Source organism: Gobio gobio (assembly GCF_949357685.1).
Source record: "Gobio gobio genome assembly, chromosome: 9".
Classification (NCBI taxonomy): domain Eukaryota; kingdom Metazoa; phylum Chordata; class Actinopteri; order Cypriniformes; family Gobionidae; genus Gobio; species Gobio gobio.
The window spans coordinates 42,095,886-42,119,846 of record NC_137115.1 but is presented as its reverse complement, the minus strand read 5'-3'; the positions used below and the strand labels follow the sequence as shown (position 1 = coordinate 42,119,846).

Sequence of the window (23,961 nt, the reverse complement as noted above, 5' to 3'; positions counted from 1 at the left end):
ATATATATATATATATATATATATATATATACAAACTTCCCACAGGCAATTCAAGACATTTCTTAATTTCTTTCTCTGACCAGAATGTTTCAAACAATACACGTTTTCTTGTGAATATTGGTTTAATTATTCTCATTTAATTCAATTCATGGCTTGTATTTATGTTAAAGAGGCTTTCATACTTTTTAGAATTACTCAAAATGATAGAAAGAGGACAAGAAAGTTACTTTTTGTTTTTTAATAAACAGGACAAAACTTCTCTCGTCGGTTTCCAGGTACGTTTCAATAGGAAATTCAGGGCACTTGGGAAAATTACAATGCAGACGACAGAGCTTACTATGAACATTCATTTACATAGACAGCACAATATTAACAACATCATCTGAGAGACGCAAAGACTAGACCAAATCAAATTCCTGATACAACCATGCGCCCATGTACAACACATACAGACATCAAATAAATAAACCCCCAACATTCTGACGATCCCTTGAAACCAGCCCGTTCCTCATTATTCTGTTAACAAAACAACATATTTACAAACCAAATATATTAGCTTTTCTTTTTTCCTCACATTGAGGACATTTGATTCAATACAAGCTCTTGAAGACCCCACTCAGTGGTTGACATTCACCTTCACTGATCTACAGTCGAAGCGGAGGGTTATGATTGCCCTCTATTGGCTTGAAATGTAATTGCACAACAGTGTAAGTAGATGGAACAACATATGCATGCATACCATGCGTTAAAGACACAACACTGTACGACACCCAAACAGCTACAGCATGATACTTTTCTTTAAACGTCTCGAATACAAAACACGAGCATTATCCACACAACACTAAAACATCTACTGGCAGGGTGCGCAAACTTACGAGTGCTAACCCAGAGAGTCATGGGAGGATAACAGCATGCTGACACAGGCTTGATCGCTCTAAATTGGGAAGATCACTGCTTAATAAAGGACTAAAGGCACTTTAAACAGGGGAAGAGACATAGTTCCAGTGTCCATGTAGTCACAAACACTATTAATACTCAATTTATCCATACAGGAAGAACACAAAACCAGAGAAATGCAATAGATGGGAACATACGACAGGCCCAGTAGAGAATTTTAATATTGATATATTAAAACGTTTTGTTGTATTGAAATACTGATATTGTTAGACTGTCATTTTGTTCATTATTTGTCATTGAACTTGCTCAAAGGACACTTTTAGTACTATAGCTTTTAAGGGAAGGAACTAAGGGAATATTTTACCTGACTGGGTCTGAGGATGTGTTTTGCATCATATTCACGTCACACAATATGAATTCCATATAATATATAAATGACAGATATTGTGTCTTATGATGCTTGAAAACTGTGAGCCATATTGCTATTTCAGTATATGTGCATATTTTGTCACATTGTTGCAGTTTCGACAAAAATGAACCGTTCCCACACTGCAGCTGGACACTGAAGCTTCATGGGATTTGGCTGATCTATGCCAACCTTTTTAGATGCATGATTTCTGTACGTGTTGGCATTTGTGGAATACTGCTTATTAGAGATCAAATGGATGTGCTGATGTAGATGGTAGAGTTTAGATGATTTTGGATATTCACTCAGCAGCCATCTGCTCAATGTGATCACACAGCAGCTTGTATTGCTCTGAAAGAGGATAATAAAAAGTGTAAATCATATTAATACATACACTACCATTCAAAATCAAGAATTTGACTTTAATACTTTCAGCAGTGATGCATTCAGTTGTGACAGTAAATACATTTATAATGTTACAAAATGTTTCTATTCTAAATAAATTATTGTCTTTTGAACTTTGAACTAATTACACAAAAATATTAAGCAGCACAACAATTGATAATAATAAGAAATGTTACTTGAGCACCAAATCAGCATATTATAATCATTTCTGAAGGATCATGTGACACTTAAGACTGGAGTAATGATGCTGAAAATTCAGCTTTGCCATCCCAGGAATAAATAACATTTTAAAATAATAAACATTACTTTAAATTGTACTAATATTTCACAATATTACAGTTTTTACTGTATTTTTGATTAAATAAATACAGCCTTGGTGAGCATAAGAGGCATCCTTTAAAACATAAAAAATACTCACCCCAAATATTTGAACAGTACTGTAATTATTTTTCAAATGTGGAAAATTACACTACCTTCATTCAGATTTCCAATGACTGCCTGCTTCTTCAGGAAGTCATTGCAAAGTTTCTTGCTCAGTCCAAATGCCACCATGTTATGAGTGAATGTCCTAGACAAACAGAACAAATATATGTGAGCATATGAATATACAAAACAATGTCTAAACATGCAGTGATCATTGTTTTTGTCAATATTGTATAAAATGAGAAAAATGCCATGAGACTCACCCCAGTTGACCGAAGGTGATATTCTCATTAAATCTGGAGCTATCGTCTTTCTCTTCCTGGGTCATATGACACCACTTTTCTCTAAAAAGGTACAAAAATACAGAGGTCAAGGTCAGAGGCCACTGACTCTCATTAAAAGGGTTAGTTCACCCAAAAGTGAAAATTAGCCCATGATTTACACACCCTCAAGCCATCCTAGATGTATATGACCTTCTTCTTTTAGACGAATACAATCGTTATATTAAAAAATGTCCAGTAAATGGGAGCCCAAAATTTGAAGCCCAAAAAAGTGCATCCATCCACTATAAAAGTAATAAACGCGGCTCCGGGGGGTTAATAAAGGCCTTCTGAAGCGAATCGATGGGTTTGTGTAAGAAAAATATCCATATTTTAAACGGACTGCATTCCGTATTCAACTTACGCAGAAAGTGCAACATCTCTCGCAGTTCAAAACGCTTATGAAAAAGGCATAAAACTGGAGCAACAATGACATCAGACGTAGCATAAGTTGAATACGGAATGCGGTTCTGCCGGAAGCAAGATATTTTACTTTATAACATGTTAAATATGGATATTTTTCTTACAAAAACCTTCGATTCGCTTCAGAAGGCCTTTATTAACCCCCCGGAGCCATGTGGATTACTTTTATAATGGATGGATCAACTTTTTTGGGCTGCCACAAGCGGCAACCTCCCCTAGTTTCTCTTGAAGCCAATACGGAAGTGACTTAAACTGCAATTCATCGACTGGCCGCTAGGGACAGGCTCCAGAAGGGAGCAGAATCTCTCATTGAGCCCCATGTTAAAGGGTTAGTTCACCCAAAAATGAAAATTCTGTCATTAATTACTCACCCTCATGTCGTTGGACACCCGTAAGACCTCCGTTCATATTCGGAACACAAATGAAGATATTTTAGTTGAAAGCTGATGGCTGAGAAAGGCTTCACACAGGCCTCCATTGGCATTCAGTACATTGACACTTCCAAGATCCATGAAAGGCACTTAAAACGTCGTTACAAAGTCTATCTCACCACAGTGGCTCTACAATAATCATACAATGCGACGACAATAGTTTTTGTGCGCAAAAAAAAATCAAAATAACACCTTTATCCAACTTGTTCTTGTCTTCCGTGTGCGCCTCCACGACGCATGCGCGAGAATATGACGTAGCGCCGGTGTTCGGGAATCGATGAAATACACACTTAAGCTCCATTTTGAGCACTACGCCGAGACCTAAAGCACGATCAATGTAGAATCCAACAGCTTAGACACGCGCGTCTTCCTCTGCTCGTAAACAAATCGCTTCTGGGTCATATGTCCGAACGCCGGATCTGCGTCATATTCTCGCGCATGCGTCGTGGAGGCGCACACGGAAGTCGAGAACAAGTTGGATAAAGGTGTTATTTTGATTTTTTTTTGCGCACAAAAACTATTGTCGTCGCATTGTATGATTATTGTAGAGCCACTGTGGTGAGATAGACTTTGTAACGACGTTTTAAGTGCCTTTCATGGATCTTGGAAGTGTCAATGTACTGAATGCCAATGGAGGCCTGTGTGAAGCCTTTCTCAGCCATCAGCTTTCAACTAAAATATCTTCATTTGTGTTCCGAATATGAACGGAGGTCTTACGGGTGTCCAACGACATGAGGGTGAGTAATTAATGACAGAATTTTCATTTTTGGGTGAACTAACCCTTTAAGATGCCCAACTTTACAGCAGAAAAAAAAAAAATTGTTTACAGCCTGGTACAAATTGTGGTTTTGGTCTATATATCCAATTTTGCCCTTCATGACAACTGTGAGGGGGGTGAATTTTTTTTTCATAACTCATTCGTTTACATTATATAAAAGCCTTAAAGTTCTGCATAATTAAGGGCGTGGCCACTTTGAGTGACAGGTGGATTGCCGTTTGTCTGCTGTCTGTTAGTCATCACGTCACCTCAGCTCCGCCCACGTCCCGCCTGTTTGCCCATTTTCTGTTATCCGGGAGTGACGCGCTGCCAAGATGGCAATGGCCAGCTCGACCCTACTTTACATTTCAAAACTGCTCTTCAGAATCCTATGGGTGACGTCACGTAGTAAAATTTGACCCTAAATTATTTTTAATTTAGTGTCTGCACTTATTTTGATGTGCTGAATTATGTGGAATAGATTTAAACACGATAAGGATGCTTCCTTTAGTGTAATGTATCTGTTTGTGCTTGTATACGAACTGCAAAGTTACAAAGCTCATAGTCTCTCACAAAGGAATTTATTCTTTCTAACAGAATGGCAGCCCATAGACTGTAAAAAAAATATGGACGCCATTATAAAGCTTGAAAGAGCCAGGACATATTTTAATATAACTACAATTGTATTCGTCTAAAAGAAGAATGTCATATACACCTAGGACGGCTTGAGGGTGAGTAAATCATGGGGTAATTTTCATTTTTGGGTGAACCATCCCTTTTAAGCATGAGAGACCATCAATAATAATAATAATGTAGAAGGTCACTCAGAAACATTTTAAACACATTACAATGTGCTTAGAGAGTTAAATAGGTATAAAAACGATCATACAAAAGGACAAATGTGTATTAGCCATACATTGGTGCTCATGCAAAATCCAACAAACATTTCAGAATAAGGGTTAGTGAGTGGTCAGCTGTAGCCATGATTCACAAAGAATCAAAACAAAAACGACAATAATTTAAATAATAAAAAGCATATGAGCAATACAGAACCACAGCATTCAGCTCACAACCAAGAAAAAGATCTCAGGCAAACAAACAACTATGCATTTTTTTTCCTATGTACAAAATGTTCCTTTACTAAAAATAAATAAGCTCTTACTGAATTATTATTATATATTTTTTTTTTCAGCCTGCCAGGTGAAAATCTTACATCTGAACACTTATAATAGCACACCTCCCTTCAACAAGCCAAATGATTTGAGGAATCATTTATGTCAGTAGCACAAACAGTGTGAGACGAAATACATGCCAAAGTTTAATACCTACGGCTGGGGATCTGAACGAACCCCTAACAGCAAGTATGAGCACTAGTAATAGTGATGCTTCTCTTAGCAAACACTATTAACAATTAAAGCGGTTAGCAATTGACATTGCAATGAATAGGCACTAAGAAGACAACACACTCCTGAATGCATGCAATGATACAGAAAATAATGCAGTGTCAAAGAGGAAAAGCCAAAGAGCGAATCAGCGATTCGCAACTGGTTCCAGGACACAGATCAAATGGTGACCCCAAAACAGTCCCAAAATTGTTTACCATTCAAAAGTAAACAAAAATGTCCCTGGTTAAACACTGAAATCTATTAATATTATTGTTTTCGATAATGAGAGCATGTCATGCAACCTGTCCATGCTGGCCAGATGAAGTTGATATACCATGCCAAAATACTGTGTTTGATTGGATGCAAGGCTTTTGAAATCAACAACAAAAAAGCATTCTCTCTTCCTTTTTAAAAAGAGTATTTATTTTACTATACTGACTTAGTAAGTATATAGTTTATCAATGTTTGTCAGAACAGATATGACACTCATTTTTTTGTTACAATCCTGTAGTATTTTAGTATTGATAAAGTGTCTTTGAGAGCAAAGTTGAGCAGTGTAGACAACGTAATAAAAAGGACAATGTGACATGAGTCAGTACTTTTTTGGCGGACCTCAAACACTGTAACGTTTCCTTTGAGTGCTGATGAAAATGTTATCAGAATGTTACACAGCTTCCTGACTGGATCCTGCGCTGATAGTCATAGCGCAGTAATTCACTTGACCAATACATTTCCATTCATTTTCCAGTCATATGTGATAAGAATGACATTGCTAGTGGAGCATAACTATAAAAATATATATTTATCATATAGAATTTTATTTACACTACCGTTAAAGTTTGAGGTCAGTAAGATTATTTTAAAGAAATTGTTTTATTCAGCAAAAGCTCATTAAATTGATCTAAAGTTAAAGTACATTTACATATACATCAACACAAAATATTTATATTTTCAAATAAAATTGATTTGGTTTCGACAAAAATGATTAAGCAGCACAACGGTTTTCAACATTGATAATAATAAGAAATGTTTTTTGAGCAGTAAATCAGCATATTAGAATCATTTCTGAAGGACCATGTGACACTGAAGACTGGAGTAATGATCCTGAAAATTCAGCTTTGCCATGCCAGGGATAAATTACATTTTAAAATATATTAAATAGAAAACAATTTTTTAAAATTGTAATACTATTTTACTGTATTTTTTGAGCCTTGGTGAGCATAATAGAAAACATTTAACAAAAAATACAGACCAAACTTTAAACGGAAGTGTATAATAAATAAATATACATTTGTGCTTTGAGATTTTATCATTATATTCATTTTTTTAGGTCTGGAAACCACCAAAATTCTCTGATATTTCCAAGTTTTGGATGTGAGAACCTTGCACACAGTGAGCCTAATTCATGATCTTTCGCAAATATATGAGCAAATTCTGAGTAATTTGCGCGTAAAATGAACCTATATGAAAACTCACCTCCAGATTCACAAATGTTTCGTATACCACGGATTCAGTAGATAAACGTGTGTATATTAATGAATTCCAAACATTCGTAAATAGGGCGCGTGTGCACAATCATTCGTAATAGAGACAGAGCGGCACGCGTCATAATCTGAAAACCACGCCCACTGGCATTTCTGACTTATAAGAAAAACAGAACAATATCTAAAAGCTGATATGTGACAAGCAAACAAGCTAAAAAACACAGAACCAAAAACCCAGAAGTTTTGTTAACCCAAATAAACAAGCATTTAAGGGTGCGTTCACACTTGTCATGTTTGGTTCGATTAAAACGAACCCTGGTGCGATTGCTCTGTTAGGGCGTTTTCACACCTGAAAGTCCGCACCAAGGTCCGAACCGAAGTTCATGTTTTGATACATTTTATACATTCGGTTAGTTTTGGTTTGGTTTCAAATTGCAATTATGCGAGCTGACTAAAGAACTTTACATGACGCACTTGCGTCCACTCGTCATCATCTATGTGGGCTGCATCTGGACATTGATTGGTTTGTAAACGGACGTGCGTCTGACGTCAGCATCTTCGACAAGAAAGAATGAACGGACGCATATCGTAGCCACTATTGAACATGCGCATTGCTTGACTATTTTATTTTCGTTACGTTTAAAAGTGGACATTTCAAGCTTTATATACACATATTTCTCATTTTTGTGAGACAAGTAGCCTGCTGAGTTTCGGTTGATTTGAGACGCGCTCAGTTCATGTGCAAAGCATGTGGTCGCTCCCGCGATTATTGTCTGCTATAGACTATTTGCTTCTTATTTATTAAATCCAGGCAATTATCTGATTAAACGATTAAAATTAAGATACAATTTATACAAAACAAAATTCACATTAAAGAAAGGCTTTCTAAGCAAAATCATACAAAATTTCTTTTAAAATCATTTCTGAACTTCTGTCTTCTGACATATTTCGCATCTTTTCACTTTTTATAATCAATGTAGCCTAGATGAAATGTAAAAATAACATTATAATATTTAAACATAAACAGGAACTTCCTGTACATGGTCTGAAAGTCCGAACCATACAGAAAATAGTGCTTTCACACTAGAAACGAACCAAACCTTTGTTCAGTTTGATCCGGACCGAGACTACCTCTTTTCGTCGGACCAAATTTCGTCTGTTTGGTCCGGACCGTGGTACGGGGGAGGTTTCACACCTGTAATTTTGATTCGGACCAAACTGAAAAGTCAGAAAATCCGGACCAAACAAGGTAGGTGTGAAAACGCCCTTAGTGTGGTTCATATGAACATATGTGAACGCCGCCATCCGAACCCTGGTGCGCACCAAACAAACGTACCTCGACCGCTAAAAAGATGGGTCTCGGTCCACTTCCAAATGAACAAGATGCGACGCTACAAGTCAGCTGATTTGACGACGCAGAAAGATCGGTGTATCCAAAATGAGTAGAGGGCAAACGTAGAGCAACGAGGGGTAAAGTGCCTCATCAATATATGCAGATCTTCGTTTCTGCATACAACGGAGGAAATCATGGTGCTGTTTTGAATGTTTTGAACATTTTATGAGCTCTTCGTGAGTTCTCAGCTGGTAAAATTAAAACCATATGTACACTCATAAAATGATTGCGTTTAATCCAGCACACAGCATTGTTTTGAATGTTCGGTAAGCAAGCTCCATCGCGAAATATACGTCATAAAAGCCGACCAATCAGGTTGTGACCGTATCCCTATGCCTTTGGTTCGGTAACTTTAGGTTCGCTGTTAAAAATGCCAGTGTGAACGCTAAGGGGACCAGGACTATATGTTTTGTTTTTGTTTTTTGGTCCGGACCAAACGAACCGAACTACAAGTGTGAACGCCCCTAAGGACACAAAAGTGGATACAGGCATTTGAGACAGAGCATGACATGTTATATTACACTGAGAACTACACCCACTAGAGGGGAATTAAATCAGCGACAGGAAATATAAAAAATAAAAAAAACTGACATTTGGATATTTGACTTAAAAGTGACAAAATGTTTACAGCACACGTAGGCATATGGAGTGTAAGGATCCCAAAATGTACCCATTCTTCCTGCTGATGCTTCACGTCTTATTGCCTGTATCCACTTTTGTCTTAAACGCTCGCTTTTTTGGGTCGACAGCTTATAAAAACTTAGCTTGTTTGCTGTACACCAATTGTCACATATCAGCTTTTAGACATTAGTCAGAAATGACAAGGAGGCCTCTTCACGCAATACAAATGCTGCGTCCCAATTTGCCTACTTATACTACGACCTAAAAGTATGTACTCTTTTTGTGAAGAAAAAGTACATACTTTTGAGTGTGTAGCAGCAGAGTATGCAAGCTTTGGGACATACTACTTCGTCATCTATAACGGACTCTGTCGCTTAGTTAAGTGCATCCCGTCACCGTTTAAACTGCCCTGTCAATCATCGTCACAGTTCAAATCCTCCACATTAAATTTAATTTCCTACCATATTGGAGAGAAATGTAGTAGCACGTTGATCTGCCTTTCGTGGGTCTTTAATGCAGAGACTCCTCTCATGTGTTTGCAGTTTAAATATAATGATGCATTTAAAAGTTAATGGCCAAACGTATCATTAGAAAACTTCACAATGCTGCTGCAGGTGAAATATAAGGTGGATAATATTGAATAAATATCTTTTCGTCTGGTTAAATACTGATAATTGCTCACTCAAACCCCTTTATCTAATGCCACGTTCCAGGCAACCCGTGACCCGTGTTTTTCCAACCTTCTACCCGTGAAAGTGCACTGGAACGGCAGCCAAACCCGTGACTTCCCACCCGTGAACTCGTACTAGATCGATGTACTCCCAGTTACGAGTTTTGACGTCACATAGCCCGCGAAGCAACAATGGCAGCCCCTACGGATGCAGTGTTTATGAAACAAATATACAAATAACGTAAAATAAAAGGTATAACAGCTTTTCTTGCCGTCTGCGCTGTTTTTCTCCTCCGTTTCCCTCAAATAAGCAAGGAGTAAGCACCTTTTGGCGATAGAAATGATTGTAAATGAGCATGCACCCCGTACGGTCCGCCATGCTTTGTTTACATCTAACTACCACACAATTCCTTGCGCTCAGGCAGTTTGGCGTGACTTTGCCTGGAACACTACAAAGTCGTGAGTCGTGGTTTGAAGTTGTAATTTACGGGTTCAAAAACCTGCCTGGAACGCAGCATAACCCTCTCTACTTAACCGTCAAACTCGCATAACCGTCATGTTTGTAGTTTTTAAACAGTTTGTAGTCCTAATCGAATCCTCGTCCAACTCGCAATGGGTTGTGGGCAATATCATCCGTTAGAGTGCCCATCGATCTGCACTTCGAATTCTGACCGGAAATAGTAGACCATCCAGGAATCTTTGGAATACTCTTTTCAACATACTACGATATGGGATATGCTAATTATTTTTCCGAATACTATTTAGCACGGATAGTATGCGAATTGGGACGCGGCGAAAGTCAATGAAGAGTGTTGGATTGTTTTCCCCCGGTGTGTGCGTGGCCTAAATGCACCCTGTCTCTATTAGCATAATACCTGCCCCTGAGTTACAACTGCAAATGACGTGTCTAGGAACGCTGTGGAATCTTCTGGACTTCCTTCTCAGTTTTGGCTCCAGTATTTAGCAAAAAACGCTAAAGAGACTAATTGGCCATATGCCTAGCAACAACAACCAACAAAGCATTTTTAGCCAGCCAAAAAACACCTGGTGCTCTTCTGAAAACGGCCAGCTGGTGGTGCTTGAAAGCACTTTGCAAGTGGTGTTTCCAGCTAAGATATTTTGGTTGCTATGATACAGAATATCCATGTCAATAATGTGTTACTAGTATCTCTTTTTGAAGAATATTACTGAATATAAAAATGCAATAAAAAGCAATATTAACTTCTCCATTGTTGTTCAGTCTGTGTAAAAGTGGGATGATTGATCGGTGTAGTATTTGTCCCGCCCCTCCACTGTGATTGGACGGCCGGGTAAAAAGTGACAGTGACGAGCACTGCATATTACCGATATTGATTTTACAGTCTATGCATATTACCCAAAGTTGAACAGTAAACTCAACTCGTGAAATATTATGGTACATATCGCATCAAAATGCAACGTAATCAGTTTGCCTAAATTAGAACAAGTTCAAATGTTTTACGCACCATTTACACGTGATAAGGTGTAAATTTCTTGAAAATACGAACATTTTCGCGAATTCGATAATGTACGTCAGAGCGGCTTTGCGAATGATTTACACGCAAATTCGTTCTGCTCGTGTTTCATGAATGAGGCCCATTGTGTGTATTCAAAATGCTGTTCCAATTCTGTCAGTGTATCATCTTTTTCCTAAACTCTCTTCACTTTCCCCTCAATTTATTCTGTGCTCATCTTTTACTCTCAGTTAATTCTAACTGATCTAACTTCCCCCCCTCTCCCTTTTCTTATCCTTTCCCGTCTAGCAGTGTCCAGGGCAGCAGACGGAATGAAGGACAGACCTTTCATCTTTCTCTTCCTCAGCCGTCCGCCTGCGCGAGGCAGCAAGGCACAGGGAGAAAAAGGGTTAAAGTCACATGCATAGAGAGAGAAAGAGCCACAGAGAGAAAGAAAGACAAGAGAGGATGATGAGCAGTGTGGAAGAGTAGACCATAAGAGCACAGAGAGAGGCTGCAGGATCCAGACATCAGATATTTCCACTACAAATACACCGCAACACTGTCATATGCACCGGGCACAGTCACGCACCTCAGCTGAAACTTCTAGCTAGTTTATTTCAGCATCACTAACAATCTATCAAACACACTGTAAACTCTCAGTCTCTCCCTCTGGCTTTAACAGACACACAAACAAACACGCAGTCTAAACAAACACGCAATCTAACATGTGCGTTTGGTGCTGTGCGAAGTCTGTTTTGTTTAATAGCACGATATATTAGGAGACAGAGAAAAGAAATGCTCTATAGGAGTAATAAGAATTACAGAGTGTACTTTGAAAAACCCTGCACTCTCTCACCTCGTTGTGGGGGATCTTTTATTTCTCTCACAATGGACAGCATCAAAAAACGCTGCGTTCCAAAACCTCAAAGTGTGCCTTTAAAAAAAAAAAAGAGAAACAGAAACAGATACAAGCAGACCAACATTAGCATCTGTGACAAATGATCTGACATTGTGCCTAAACCCACCTCCTTTCCTGTTTTGTTTAACAAACGTAAAATATTTTCTGTGGTAATGCGACATTCTTTCATTATTTTCTTGACGATTAAGTATTTCTCTGTCCAATTCCCATTACTGAAATGCAAAAAATTGAATAATATTTTAATTGTTAAATACTTTAATATTATAGTCCTATTTGTTGCAGTACATTTATTTGATAATGATTTTATAAATTGTATCACAATTTCTACAATAAATATTAAGCAGCACAACTGTTTTTGACATTAACAATAATAATGCATGTTTCTTGAGCACCAGATCAGCATATTAGAAGGATTTCTGAAAGATCATGTGACACTGAAGACTGGAGAAATTATGCTGAATAAATTACATTTTAATATATTAAAATGTCATAAATGAAAATGTATTTAAAAGATTTTAAACATTCTGTCATTATTTGTCATTTCATGACAATGAAATATTTCTCTTCCAAATTTACTGTAACGCAAAAAAAATTATGATATATTATTTAAATTGTAAAATTGTATTAAAAAGGTAATTAATCAAAAAAATTATTGTTTAAAAAATTGCAAAAAAAAATACCGTCAGGACTTTCTCGTTACTGGTTGACTGTAATGAGAATACAATTGTTGTAATTTTACATTACAGAGAATTACTAATTACTGTAATTTTACAAGATTAATAATACAATTATTTTTAATTAATTTTTATAAACAATTTTATGGCATAAAATATGATTCTGGCAAATTCTTAGATTCTGAAGAATATGAGTGAAACAAACAGTTGTTTGAAACAAATTTTTTGGTAAACATTGACAGTATGCCACAAAAGCCATAAACAATGGATTGTAAATAACAAGAATATTCCTTTAAAATGCTGATTATTTGAAAGGATACATTTTAGACACAACCTCAGCTGTTAATTTCAGCAATTTTGCGGGGAAAGAAAGCTTTTTGACAACCTACCAAATGGGCTGCTGTTTCAGGTGTGTGTACAGGTACATTTTCTCCTCTTCTTTTCTATCCGGGGAGAGAGGGGGAGAAACTACAGGGTACGCAAGCAGAGATAAGCACAGTTAATAACTCAAACACCTACACATGTCTACAGAGACAATTCCATGTGGTTTAGGCGTCTTGCTGAACATACTGGTGCTAGATTCTTAACCACTAAGTCTTACAACCACAATACAGACAACCCTAAGTGAGATATCTAAAAACTGGTAACGACACAATAAGAGGTTACCACAGGTGAGAAGAGGGAATTAGAGAACACCTGATTGAAAACACAGGGATGGTACATGGTGAACTACTTTACCGGGAGTTTTGGCCTTCTGATCAACAGGTCTATCTGCGTCTCTGAGGAGGACAGAACATGATGACTTTGTGAGCAGCAGAAGCTTCATTAATTAAGTGTTATTAATAGCAATGACAGAAAATCACTCACTCATTCTTTCGGCCCAAGGGTCCTCTCAGTTTGCTCTCCAGACCCCCAAAGAATCCTTTAACGTCAGTCTTAGCGGAGGTGTTTTTGAGAAGTCGCTCTGCGATATCCTTCTTCCCAGAGAGCCAGACCTTTCCACTGCGCAGGTACGAGTCGATCCCCCCACTGGGCCTCTCCAACAGCTCTGTGGGAGACAGCTGGGACTTACCTGTCTCACACACACACACAAAAACATATTCATTAGAAATTAAAATGAAATTAATTGAGAAGTCATACTAGGCAGTCACACTCAATGTACCCGTATATTAGGAGTAGGATTCTTTAGGCACCACAAGATTAGATTTCGATTTAAAGAGTCATGATGTGATTCCAAAATGAGTCTCAACATCCATGACATGGATTCAAATCTATTAGTGTTGAATATACTGCATATAATAGATCTGTGTATACTTTTTCAATAAGAAAAATTATTATTAATTAATTTCTTTTGTGAATCAAATTAAGCAAATCAAACAAATATTCAAAAGTTTGGGGTCGATAGGATTTTTAATTTTTTTTTGAAAGAAGACTAATGCTCACTAACACTGCATTTATTTGATCAAAAATAGAGTAAAAACTGTAATATTGTGAAATATTATTACAATTTAAAATTAAAAACTGTTTTCTTTTGTAAATTTTTAAAATGTTATTTATTTCTGTAATGGTAAAGCTGAATTTTCAGCAGTCATTCAGTGTCACGTGATCCTTCAGAAATCATTCTAATATGCTGATTTGATGCTCAAGAAACATTTTTTATTATTATTAATAATAATATTTTTATGTAACCCATGATGTCTTTTTTCATGTTTCTTTGATGAATAGAAAAGAACAGCATTTGTTTGAAATAGAATATTTTGTAAAATTATACATTTAATGCATTCTTGCTGAATAAAAGTATTAAAAACAAAACAAAAAATACTGTTTTTGAACTGTAGTATATACCTATGTTTCCCCCATCCCCAGTTTTTATACCAGATCAAAAAACACATTAAAATGGCATTGTTCAATTTGCAGAAACAATAAGACGCAGTGCCAGTAAAGTCTGAGTCATACGCTGTAACAGGAAGTCGGAGGAGGTCTGGATGTTTCCTTTTCAGATTCTTACATTCCACAAAGTATGATTAATATTAAAGGTGAACTTTCTTACCCATGTAGTAATATGTGAAGCACATGGTCATGAGGTGTTTGGCTGGACCATAATCATCCACCTGGTGACATCTGTCAATCAATAAAATCTGGGTCACATGTGCATCACACACATGCAAAAAAAACACTGTCTTATACCCTTAAATAAGGCACTATTTGAGGGGACAGCCATTTGTAGTAACCATAGTGGACATTATTAAGTGCACTCATTCAATCCCAAGTGTACAAGTGATGTACACTCAACGGCTAGAAAACACCCATAATGCACTGTGAGGGTGGCGCCCGCAGCTGAATAATCTATCCATCCATTTTTACCGCTGGTCCAATGTGGGTACATTGTAATATCATACAGGTATAAATTCCTTTTCAGAGTCAAGATAAATGCTTTCATTACTACTGGAGATGCCAGTTTGCCAAGTTTCAAATGATTATTAAGCAGCAAGCACAAGCTACGCAAAAGCGGCAGCCCTTCCGGCGCACTCAAGTGTCCAAATTCACTCACTCGTTTTCATTCACTCCTTCAAGAAAACACATTAAAATGGCATTTTAATGTGTGTTAGGGACCTAATGGTGACTAAAAATTTATAGGGGAAGATTTCGACCACAGCAACTGACTCAACAGAAGTTCTGCAGAAAACTGGTGAAGCAGCTCTCAGAAGGGCTGGAGTGGCTTCTATGTAATGTCAAACATAAACCCAAGATATTATCGCTGATGTACTTACTCAAACAAAACAACAGCGAAGGACTGCACCAGCCTGTAGAAAGTCTGTTCGCTCACACATTTGGAGTGGCAGCGCTGCAAAAACAACGCACGGTTATCATCACAACTGTGTTTGTTTGTGCATATGTATTTCATTGCATGAGTTTTCTTGATCTTTCAGAAAGACTGAGTGATCTGTACACTAGAGTCTATATGGACTGTGCTTGACGTTTATAGAGATGTCCATTTTAGAAAAATTATGGCCGATATTTATTTTCAGAAAACCAATAAACGGGCAATTATTAAAATGAGAGATTATTATACACTAAATAAATAAAAAAATCTACAACCAATGATTTTAAAAGCAGCAAATGAATTTAGGCATCACAAAAATGGATATTTAATTGGAGGTCTGCTAAAGTTACATTGATCAGTTTTATTAAATATTTAGTGTTATTAAAGATTAACTTTAATATTGGCTGATGATAACCAAATATGGCAAAGGTATATTGTGCATCCCTACTGTGTTTTTGTCATTTTAACTGCCAAGTAGTCAAATTATTTTTAACACATTTCTCAAACAATGGGTGTGTAGTTCACACCATTATTTTGTGTTGCTTCATAAAATCCTACATTGCAAAAAAGTGTGTTGCTAAATAGGTTTGCAGTGCATTTGCAACATGTTTTCTCTTATGTTTAGTATGACACAGCAAAAATAGGCTCTTTAGTGCTGTTTTTTGAGACATTGCACAACGGCACTCACAGTAACCTGTTAAATAGGGACGCGGAAATGAATATGCACCATTCACACACACTGTGTTATTTTAGTAATATATATACAGATGACGTTGTCAAAACGTTTGCTGTTCACACGCATCTGCGAAAAGTGGTTGGTGATGTCACTTTATAAAGAAACACTATGCTCCTATAGACTGAACATGTAATATGCATGCGCACGACATCATCGTTTTCACAAAATCATAGTTTACATGGAGATGATAATAACGGGATCATTTTCAAAAATATGCATTTTTAAACCCTTTCACACAAGTTTGCATTTTCAGGCCCCCAAAATGCCATTGTTGTGTAAATGAATGGCCAAAACGCATAATTTTTTCACGTTTTTAGTTGAAAAAGGTGTCGCATAAAGGGACCCTTAGTTTTAATTATTTTTTAAGTTATTAACTTATGCTTACAAAGTTAGTTGCCTAATTTTTTGTATGTCTCTTTAAGTTTAAGTTGAGTTTTTCACTACAATATTTATATTTTATTTTATTTTAGCTTTATTTGAAAATGATTTTTAATAGTTTTAGGTCTAAACCATCACCCAAAATGTATCACCATCAATCACAGATGTAAAAATGAAATTGCAAAAGAAGTCATGCAATGACTGTTTTCATGATTGATCAGTGGTACACCTCTCATACCTGCGCACTGACATATTTGGAGAACCACTCCCTGCCTTTCCCGTTCTCTCCAGTGCACAGCTCTCCAAAGTGAGCCTTCTCCTCCTGATCAAAGTCCTCCCTGAGAGAGGGAAAAATAATAAGGAACCAGTAGTGTCAGGAAGAGAAAGACAAAGGGAGAGTGTACTTGAAACAGGAACAAACGCAAACACATGCATCAGTTAATATGTGACTATTATTCAGTGAAGTTTCTTCCTCCTTCAAGGGAATAGTTCAACCCCAAAATTTAAATTCTGTCATCGTTTACTCGCCCTCAAGTAGTTCCAAACCTGTGACTTCCTTACTTCCGTGGAGAACAAAAGTACACTGTGACAACTGGCTGTCAAGCTCCAACAAGGACAAAAAAAGCCCCATAAAAGCAGTCTATATAATTCAAACACTATATTCTAAGCCTTCTAAAGCTAAACAATAGCTTTGACTGAGGAATAGACTGAAATTTAAGTGCGTCTTATCAGTGCTGTTGTGTCTGATCTGGTGTGAATGAGATTTGTGAGCTATGGCGGAAATTCTCAGTAGATAAAAACTTTTGGACTGTTCCTCACACAAAATTATCATAAGGCTTCAGATAACTTAGAATATAGCACACAGGCACTTTTATGGTGCTATTTTTTTGTGCTTTCTGGAGTTTGATATCCACTGGCTACTATAGTTACTGTATAATGAAAATAGCAACATGAACATTCTGTGAAAAATCTCTTTTTGTGTTCTTGGTATGAAGCATTCCTTTAAGCTGTATTCACCTTCCATGGAAGAGCTTTGCAACATAGGTTTTCATGAATGCTCGTATCTCCGTCTCCTCTGCGTCCTCAGTACTGTGACTGGAGCAAGATGAGGACCGGCGCGTGCTCGATGGGTGTGATGGCGATTCTGCGCCCTCGTTCTCACTGTCGGCAGATTCAGTAGCATCACTATCTTCTTCTCCGTGGGAAGTGTGTGTGGGGGCCATGGGCTCTGGTAGAATTGGCTCCATGGTGGCGTCACTCGCAGGCTCAGGGACGAGAGGCTCGGATGAGAAAAAGTCCGCCCCACTGGAAGGTCCAAGAACAGAGGCCACTGTCCCTTCTTGGGGCGAATCAAAGTCTATGAGGTTGTTCACCACGGCCCCCTCCATGCTTTGTTATGGGGGTAATTCAGTCACTAGGAGAGATATGATGATGTCAGCTCAAAAACCCACGGATGGTACAGCCGTTTGTAGCTCCACAATGTCAACACAGCAGAAGGCCCTAAAAAAAGAAAATCATTTAATTTTATAAACAAATAAAAAATGAGTAAATCTATTATACAATAATATAATGTATTATATATACACACACAACACTGAAATAAATATTTTAATATTTATTAAATATTTATGGCAAAGCTAAATTTTCAGCATCATTACTCCAGTCTTCAGTGTCACATGATCCTTCAGAAATCATTCTGATTTGGTGCTCAAGAGACATTTCTAATTATTATCAATGTCGAAAACAGTTGTTGTGCTTAATATTTTTATTATAATTGTTTTTATTTAGAATAGAAAGTTCAAAATAACCAGATTTATTTGGAATAGAAATCTTTTGTAATATTATACAGGTCTTCACTTAAAATAACTTAAAAATGCATTTAGTGCAGAATCATTTTTTTTTTTTTTTAAATAAGAAAAAATTAACACACATACATATATATACATACATATACACATATACATATACACATACATACATATATATATATATATATGTGTGTGTGTGTGTGTGTGTGTGTGTGTGTGTGTGTGTGTGTGTGTGTGTTAATTTGTTTTTTTATTAATAATTTTATTCTGCAAGGAGATATATATAAATATAAATTCAACTATTCAAAACATTTTCAAGAAGTGTAACATTACGGTAAGGCTACTTTAACATCCTCTTTTGTCATAAACTTCCTTGCAGCTGTGTTTATACAGACTGACCACAGCATGAGGCAACACAGAGTCTGTCAGAGCTTGTTAATATGATGTTAGATTATGAAATCCATTGCACAGAATCTCAGTGCAAAAGCATGCATTTCTATTAGGTTTTTTTAAAGAACCACACAAAGCATAAAGTCACAATGATGCCATTCATCTCAAATTTGAAAAATTCCCATGCAAACCTGTATAAAAAAGATGCCCCATCAAATACGGTAATGCTAAAGTTTAATTTACATAAGTAATCTTGCCTTTGTGAAAATACCATCTGCTTCTCATACAACTGAAGGCGAGTGACACGTGTTTCCTTGCCAAATGAAGTTCACTTTGCCCCAACAGACGCTAATGGTTAGTGTTAAATTTAGAAACCGGATATGAGAAAAAAAATGTTTGATAAGGAACAGATTGGATCATGAAAGGTAGTTATTTGGCTATTGGTTAACATTATCCACACTGTGATAACCAGTGTGAACCAGCCTTACGATACAATGGACCTTGCAAGGCTACCGTAGCTTTTTTAAACAGCAGCTTCTGAAAGTCAAACTGAATGTAGAAGTTGATATGCAATCATTCATGCTATACTGGAATCATTTTTACAAGGCCAGAAACTCCATTCCCTTAGGTTTTGGACAAAACCCTGAGAAATGCAATAGGACCAAGAGGATGGTTATGTAATGCAGAGCTGGAGGTGCGTGACTTGGCTGGCATAAGCGCTCACAAGTGCACACAAACACACACGCTGTGACCAGAGTCAGAGATTGTGTCAACTGCGCCGGCCTCTTTTTCACACTTATCATTAAGAGGCGCAAGGCGGAAAAAAACAACTATATTTTGCCGCGAGCAGTAGAAGAAAACCTTACAGTAATGGTATGTAGGTTATATAATGGTTCATTTATTTCAAAAGCATGTGGTAGTTGGTCATTTAGCTAATTAAATACTAGTACAAACCAAAATTTGTATACCTTACTCATACTACACAACCATCTAGTGATTTATTTGAATGATTTGAGGCTGATAACTAAAGATACCAAACTCCTACACATGGCTGCTTCTCCGGAGCTTCATAAATCTCAGCATTCGAGGGTAAATGCACATGCTGCAATATTCCTTCCTCCCTGCACTGGAGCACTTCCCCCTCTTTCTACTCCATTCATCCATCCATCCATCCATGCAACAAAATGCCCCTTCATGAGCCTCGGGGCCTAGCGCAGAGGTTCTGTTGTCAGAGTGATGGGACACAGATGAGTGGGTGTAGGTGAGTGAGCGGGTCCACTGGTTTAAGAGACTGAATGGGTTAGGGTTACCAAAGCACTGCAGTGATATCGGAGTCAGCAGTGCAGAGAGAAAGATAATTACATGTGTGATGAATGTCTCGGGGACGGAGATATTGGGTTGGCTTGTGGTCAAGGTCAAGTCGGTCAAAAAAAACCTAGAAAACTAGTGAGCTAGAACAGTGGCTTTCAATTCGTTTTGCGTCAAGTCCCAGATGTTACATTAAACATCAAATTTTCATCACTCAAAAGCAAACAAAAATGCTTTTTAAAAGCAAGCATTTAAATGTATTAAATTTTACTTTTATTGTTGGAATTTCTTCCAAAAATTGTCTCGCATCAATACAAATATAATAAAGTATATTACAATGATAATCTATTACATTAAATAAAAAAAATATTACTACTACTACTACTACTACTGCTAATAATAATAATAACTGATCACACAAAACATTGTGTTAATATTAATAATAAAAATAATAATTGAACACAAAACACAAACCAAGTTTATCCTCGACTAAAGACAAGCAAACCCATATTTAATGTAGTCTGAGTTGCATTTTAATTTACCCTGCATAATTTTGTTAATGTTTTTTTGTCAGCAAAAAAGTCAGACAACCCACTTGTCCCATCATTGCCTAATTCGGGGTAGATTCTACCAAGCAACAGATGAATTTATGCCAACATACTGTCGAGTTTGATTAGGTCCACAACCTTTGACAACAAAAGGTTTTGGATAAGTTGAAAAGTCTGTTTATTTTGCCATCATATCTATTAATGATTAGATGTTCTTATTTACATTTGGCATTGTTTTTTTCCTGCTTTCCCTGCTATCAGAACTGACCTGTATTCAACCCTTTGAGAACCACTGAATTAGATCATTTGTTTATTGCATTACAAGCTAAATGCAAATATAAAGACTTCAGATTACATGCTGGTATAGAACCAAATAATAAAAGGGAAGATAATAATTATTAATCATGCAGGGGAGTGATATTTAGTTACCAGAGAAAACCCAAACAAACAAAAAAGTAATATTTCGGCTGGACTTGAAAAATATGCAAAGGCTTGCAGAAATCGTTATCAGGTATTAATGGTGAGAGACTGTCTCTGATGTGAAAATAAGGCCACAGAGTGGTTCATTTGTGGTGGTTTCATTTGCATCTTTATGCAACATGCCCTGCTACTTCCTCAACAGAAACCTCACTCATATCTGTCACTGTATCCGACACTGTGAACTTAAGACTTAAGCTTGATCAGCTAGCCGCTGACTGATGCTGCCCAATCCGACACATAAACAAAGTCTATCAATGCTTCTAACCAGAGAGCATCAGATTCAATAAAAGTCACATAAAATTACCCTTTTACTGAGACACAGCAAAGAGCGCACAGACTGGAAATTGCTTCTAACCGTGAGCTTTTCATCAATGGGCAGCATTTGAATAGGACAAGAAAAACGAGCCCCGGCTTGGCTGGAAACAAGAGCACTCTTATCTCAGGCCACTAGAGTTTAAAAATATGTAGTCATGTTCATGAGGCCTGCAGTCAAGCATGGATGCCAGGTTTCTGACTGCTTCTAATACTGTTGAATAGGATTTAAAGCCACCCACAATATGTAATTATTTGCCGCTAGAGGTGGCTTATTCAAAGCAAAGGCGTAGCTTGATGACGCCTTGATTTCGCGGAGCTTTTATTATGCCGCAGATGAACGCTTCCACTTCTTCAGGTCATGTGTGTATGTGGGGTAACACAGCACTGTTTTATGATATTAGATGAGTGTGTTGAAAGTTATGTTAAAATGCTACTCTGTGCGTGTTTGCTCTGCGGCTACTATGAGACACTTGCACACTGCAGTAAGCTAGATCGATATAAGGCATGGTAAATCAGTAAATCAAGAAAACGAGATTTAAACAATAAGACTAACTGTGTTGAGCTATATAACAATGATTAGTCTTCTGTCGATGAATGAATCCAAACAGTTGCTCACCTGTTTAATTAAACACATAATATATTAAAGCGTTTCTGGTGTTTCTATGGTTTCTACAAAATAAAACCGTAAATTGAGGGTAACGCGGGTATGATGTCATAGGCGATGCACGGACACGGTCCGTATCCTGGTTAAAATTGCTTATTTCTCTGGATTTAAACATTCTTGGAAACATTTGGGATAAGTACACGTCAACAAAATATATAACATTGTTCTAGTGATTTTTGGTTATTTTAATCCAAAAATCTTACATATTGTGCCTTTAATGCCAAAAATGCACTATGGTTGTGATTTATTAGGGAAACCCTAATTAACAAAATCTTAAACGATTATTAAAAACAAATTTTTTTTTGTTAATTTAAATAAAGGCTAAAATAAAAATACAGTATTTAGATCATGGAGGGGGTGGGGTGTAGGAAATTAAATTCCTAATACTTGGCTGCTATTCATAATTTCACAACTACACATCTGAGTAGATACATACAAGTATATATAAACCAGTGACTTTCACCGCACACAAAGCAATTATTCACAACACACTGTGGGAGTCAGGTGCCATACCAGCTAATGCAGTCCCAGACAGTAAAAGGAAATAGAAATCTTAAGAAAGTGAGAAGGAACTAGATTACATGCTGTTGCAGGTAGTCGCATGGATTTCTTGCAATTGAAAACAATTGCACTTCTGCTCCAGTGCTTTAGACCTTTTCTTTTAGTTTAGGGTCTTAAAATAGCACCTGTCAAAATACCATCTTATCAAAAGACAACTCGCAGGCTTCATCAGAAACATTTCCCACAGTCAAAACAGCACTATTTTTAGCCTCCACAACAAGTGCACATTTTCATTAGCACTAATTTAATATCCCAAAATGCATTAGGCTGCATCTCTGGTGGCTTGAGACACTGATGAAATACAATAAGCAGGCATTATAAAAATGCTGTCTGGATAGGCAGCTCACTAGGTTGAGACATAGCCATGTTCTCAAAGCTTATCATTCATACTTTCTTTATACCAGCACTCTGTGGCTCAGTTTACTCTTGCAAAATGAAACCTCTACTCCACCTCCTTATTGTAAACAACACTGTGCAATCATATGGCACTTCCATGCGTTTTAGGAAAGCGACAATTCTTTAAGTACGTAGGGAAGTCTTATTCATTCTCTCACTAATTTTATTAATAAAACGCCCCCCGTATATATGCATGTATACGAGTTTCTGCCTGCAACGTAATGAATATAAATAATGATTAAAAAAAATTATTGTAACATCCTGTTCGAGCTTCGCACTTAAGAAATGGCATGATGATGGACATGACAGGTCCTATGTTCGGACTGTTAACGTCAAGCCCACTGATAAAGTCTTGTTAGTAGATGACACTTACCCTGGATGTTCCAGCTGGAGCTTCGTCTTCCCAGCGCGTACGATGTTCTGCTATGAAATGGTCTGAGTATGCGCATGCGCGACAATTTCAGCGGATGGGGGAATCCAGTGACGTAGCCATGATGACACGTGACTGCACACTGCGCATTTTGTACTGTTCACGGCTTGCTCAGTATTTTTGTATGTATTCCAGAAAGATGTAGCAAACTTTTGAGTGTCAGTCAAAAATCTGCACACACCTGCTTATTCGTTATTATTAATATTTGCATCAAAACCATGATTAATACGAAAACAATTACTAATAAAAAAGAAGTAGCCTACAATAAATAATATATTATTATAAGTAGCCTATATATATATATATATATATATATATATATATATATATATATATATATATATATATATATATATATATATATATATATATATATATATATGTACATTATAAATATTAAAACGTGAAAACATTTGATATTATTTTATGTAAATAGTAAC

The 23,961-nt window shown here is 36.9% G+C and overlaps 1 protein-coding gene across 2 annotated transcripts; it reads right to left on the bottom strand.

Annotated features, from left to right (window-relative positions):
* Window positions 1-110: 110 nt before the first annotated feature.
* Window positions 111-23,534, bottom strand: kiaa0513 (KIAA0513). Of its 2 annotated transcripts, XM_079825075.1 has the most exons (13): window positions 23,465-23,534; window positions 17,639-18,121; window positions 16,860-16,959; window positions 15,455-15,528; window positions 14,734-14,804; window positions 13,551-13,755; window positions 13,422-13,462; window positions 13,073-13,151; window positions 11,947-12,024; window positions 11,433-11,462; window positions 2,395-2,475; window positions 2,182-2,276; window positions 111-1,654 (listed from the first exon to the last, which is right to left on the bottom strand). In XM_079825075.1, exons 2-13 carry the CDS (start codon window positions 18,007-18,009, stop codon window positions 1,605-1,607), a joined length of 1,275 nt encoding a protein of 424 aa, XP_079681201.1. In that variant the 5' UTR covers window positions 18,010-18,121; window positions 23,465-23,534; the 3' UTR covers window positions 111-1,604. The 2 variants fall into 2 exon arrangements, with proteins under 2 accessions (XP_079681201.1, XP_079681202.1); XM_079825076.1 differs by lacking the exon at window positions 11,433-11,462 and having other exon boundaries at window positions 23,465-23,532.
* Between the last annotated feature and the right edge of the window lie 427 nt (window positions 23,535-23,961).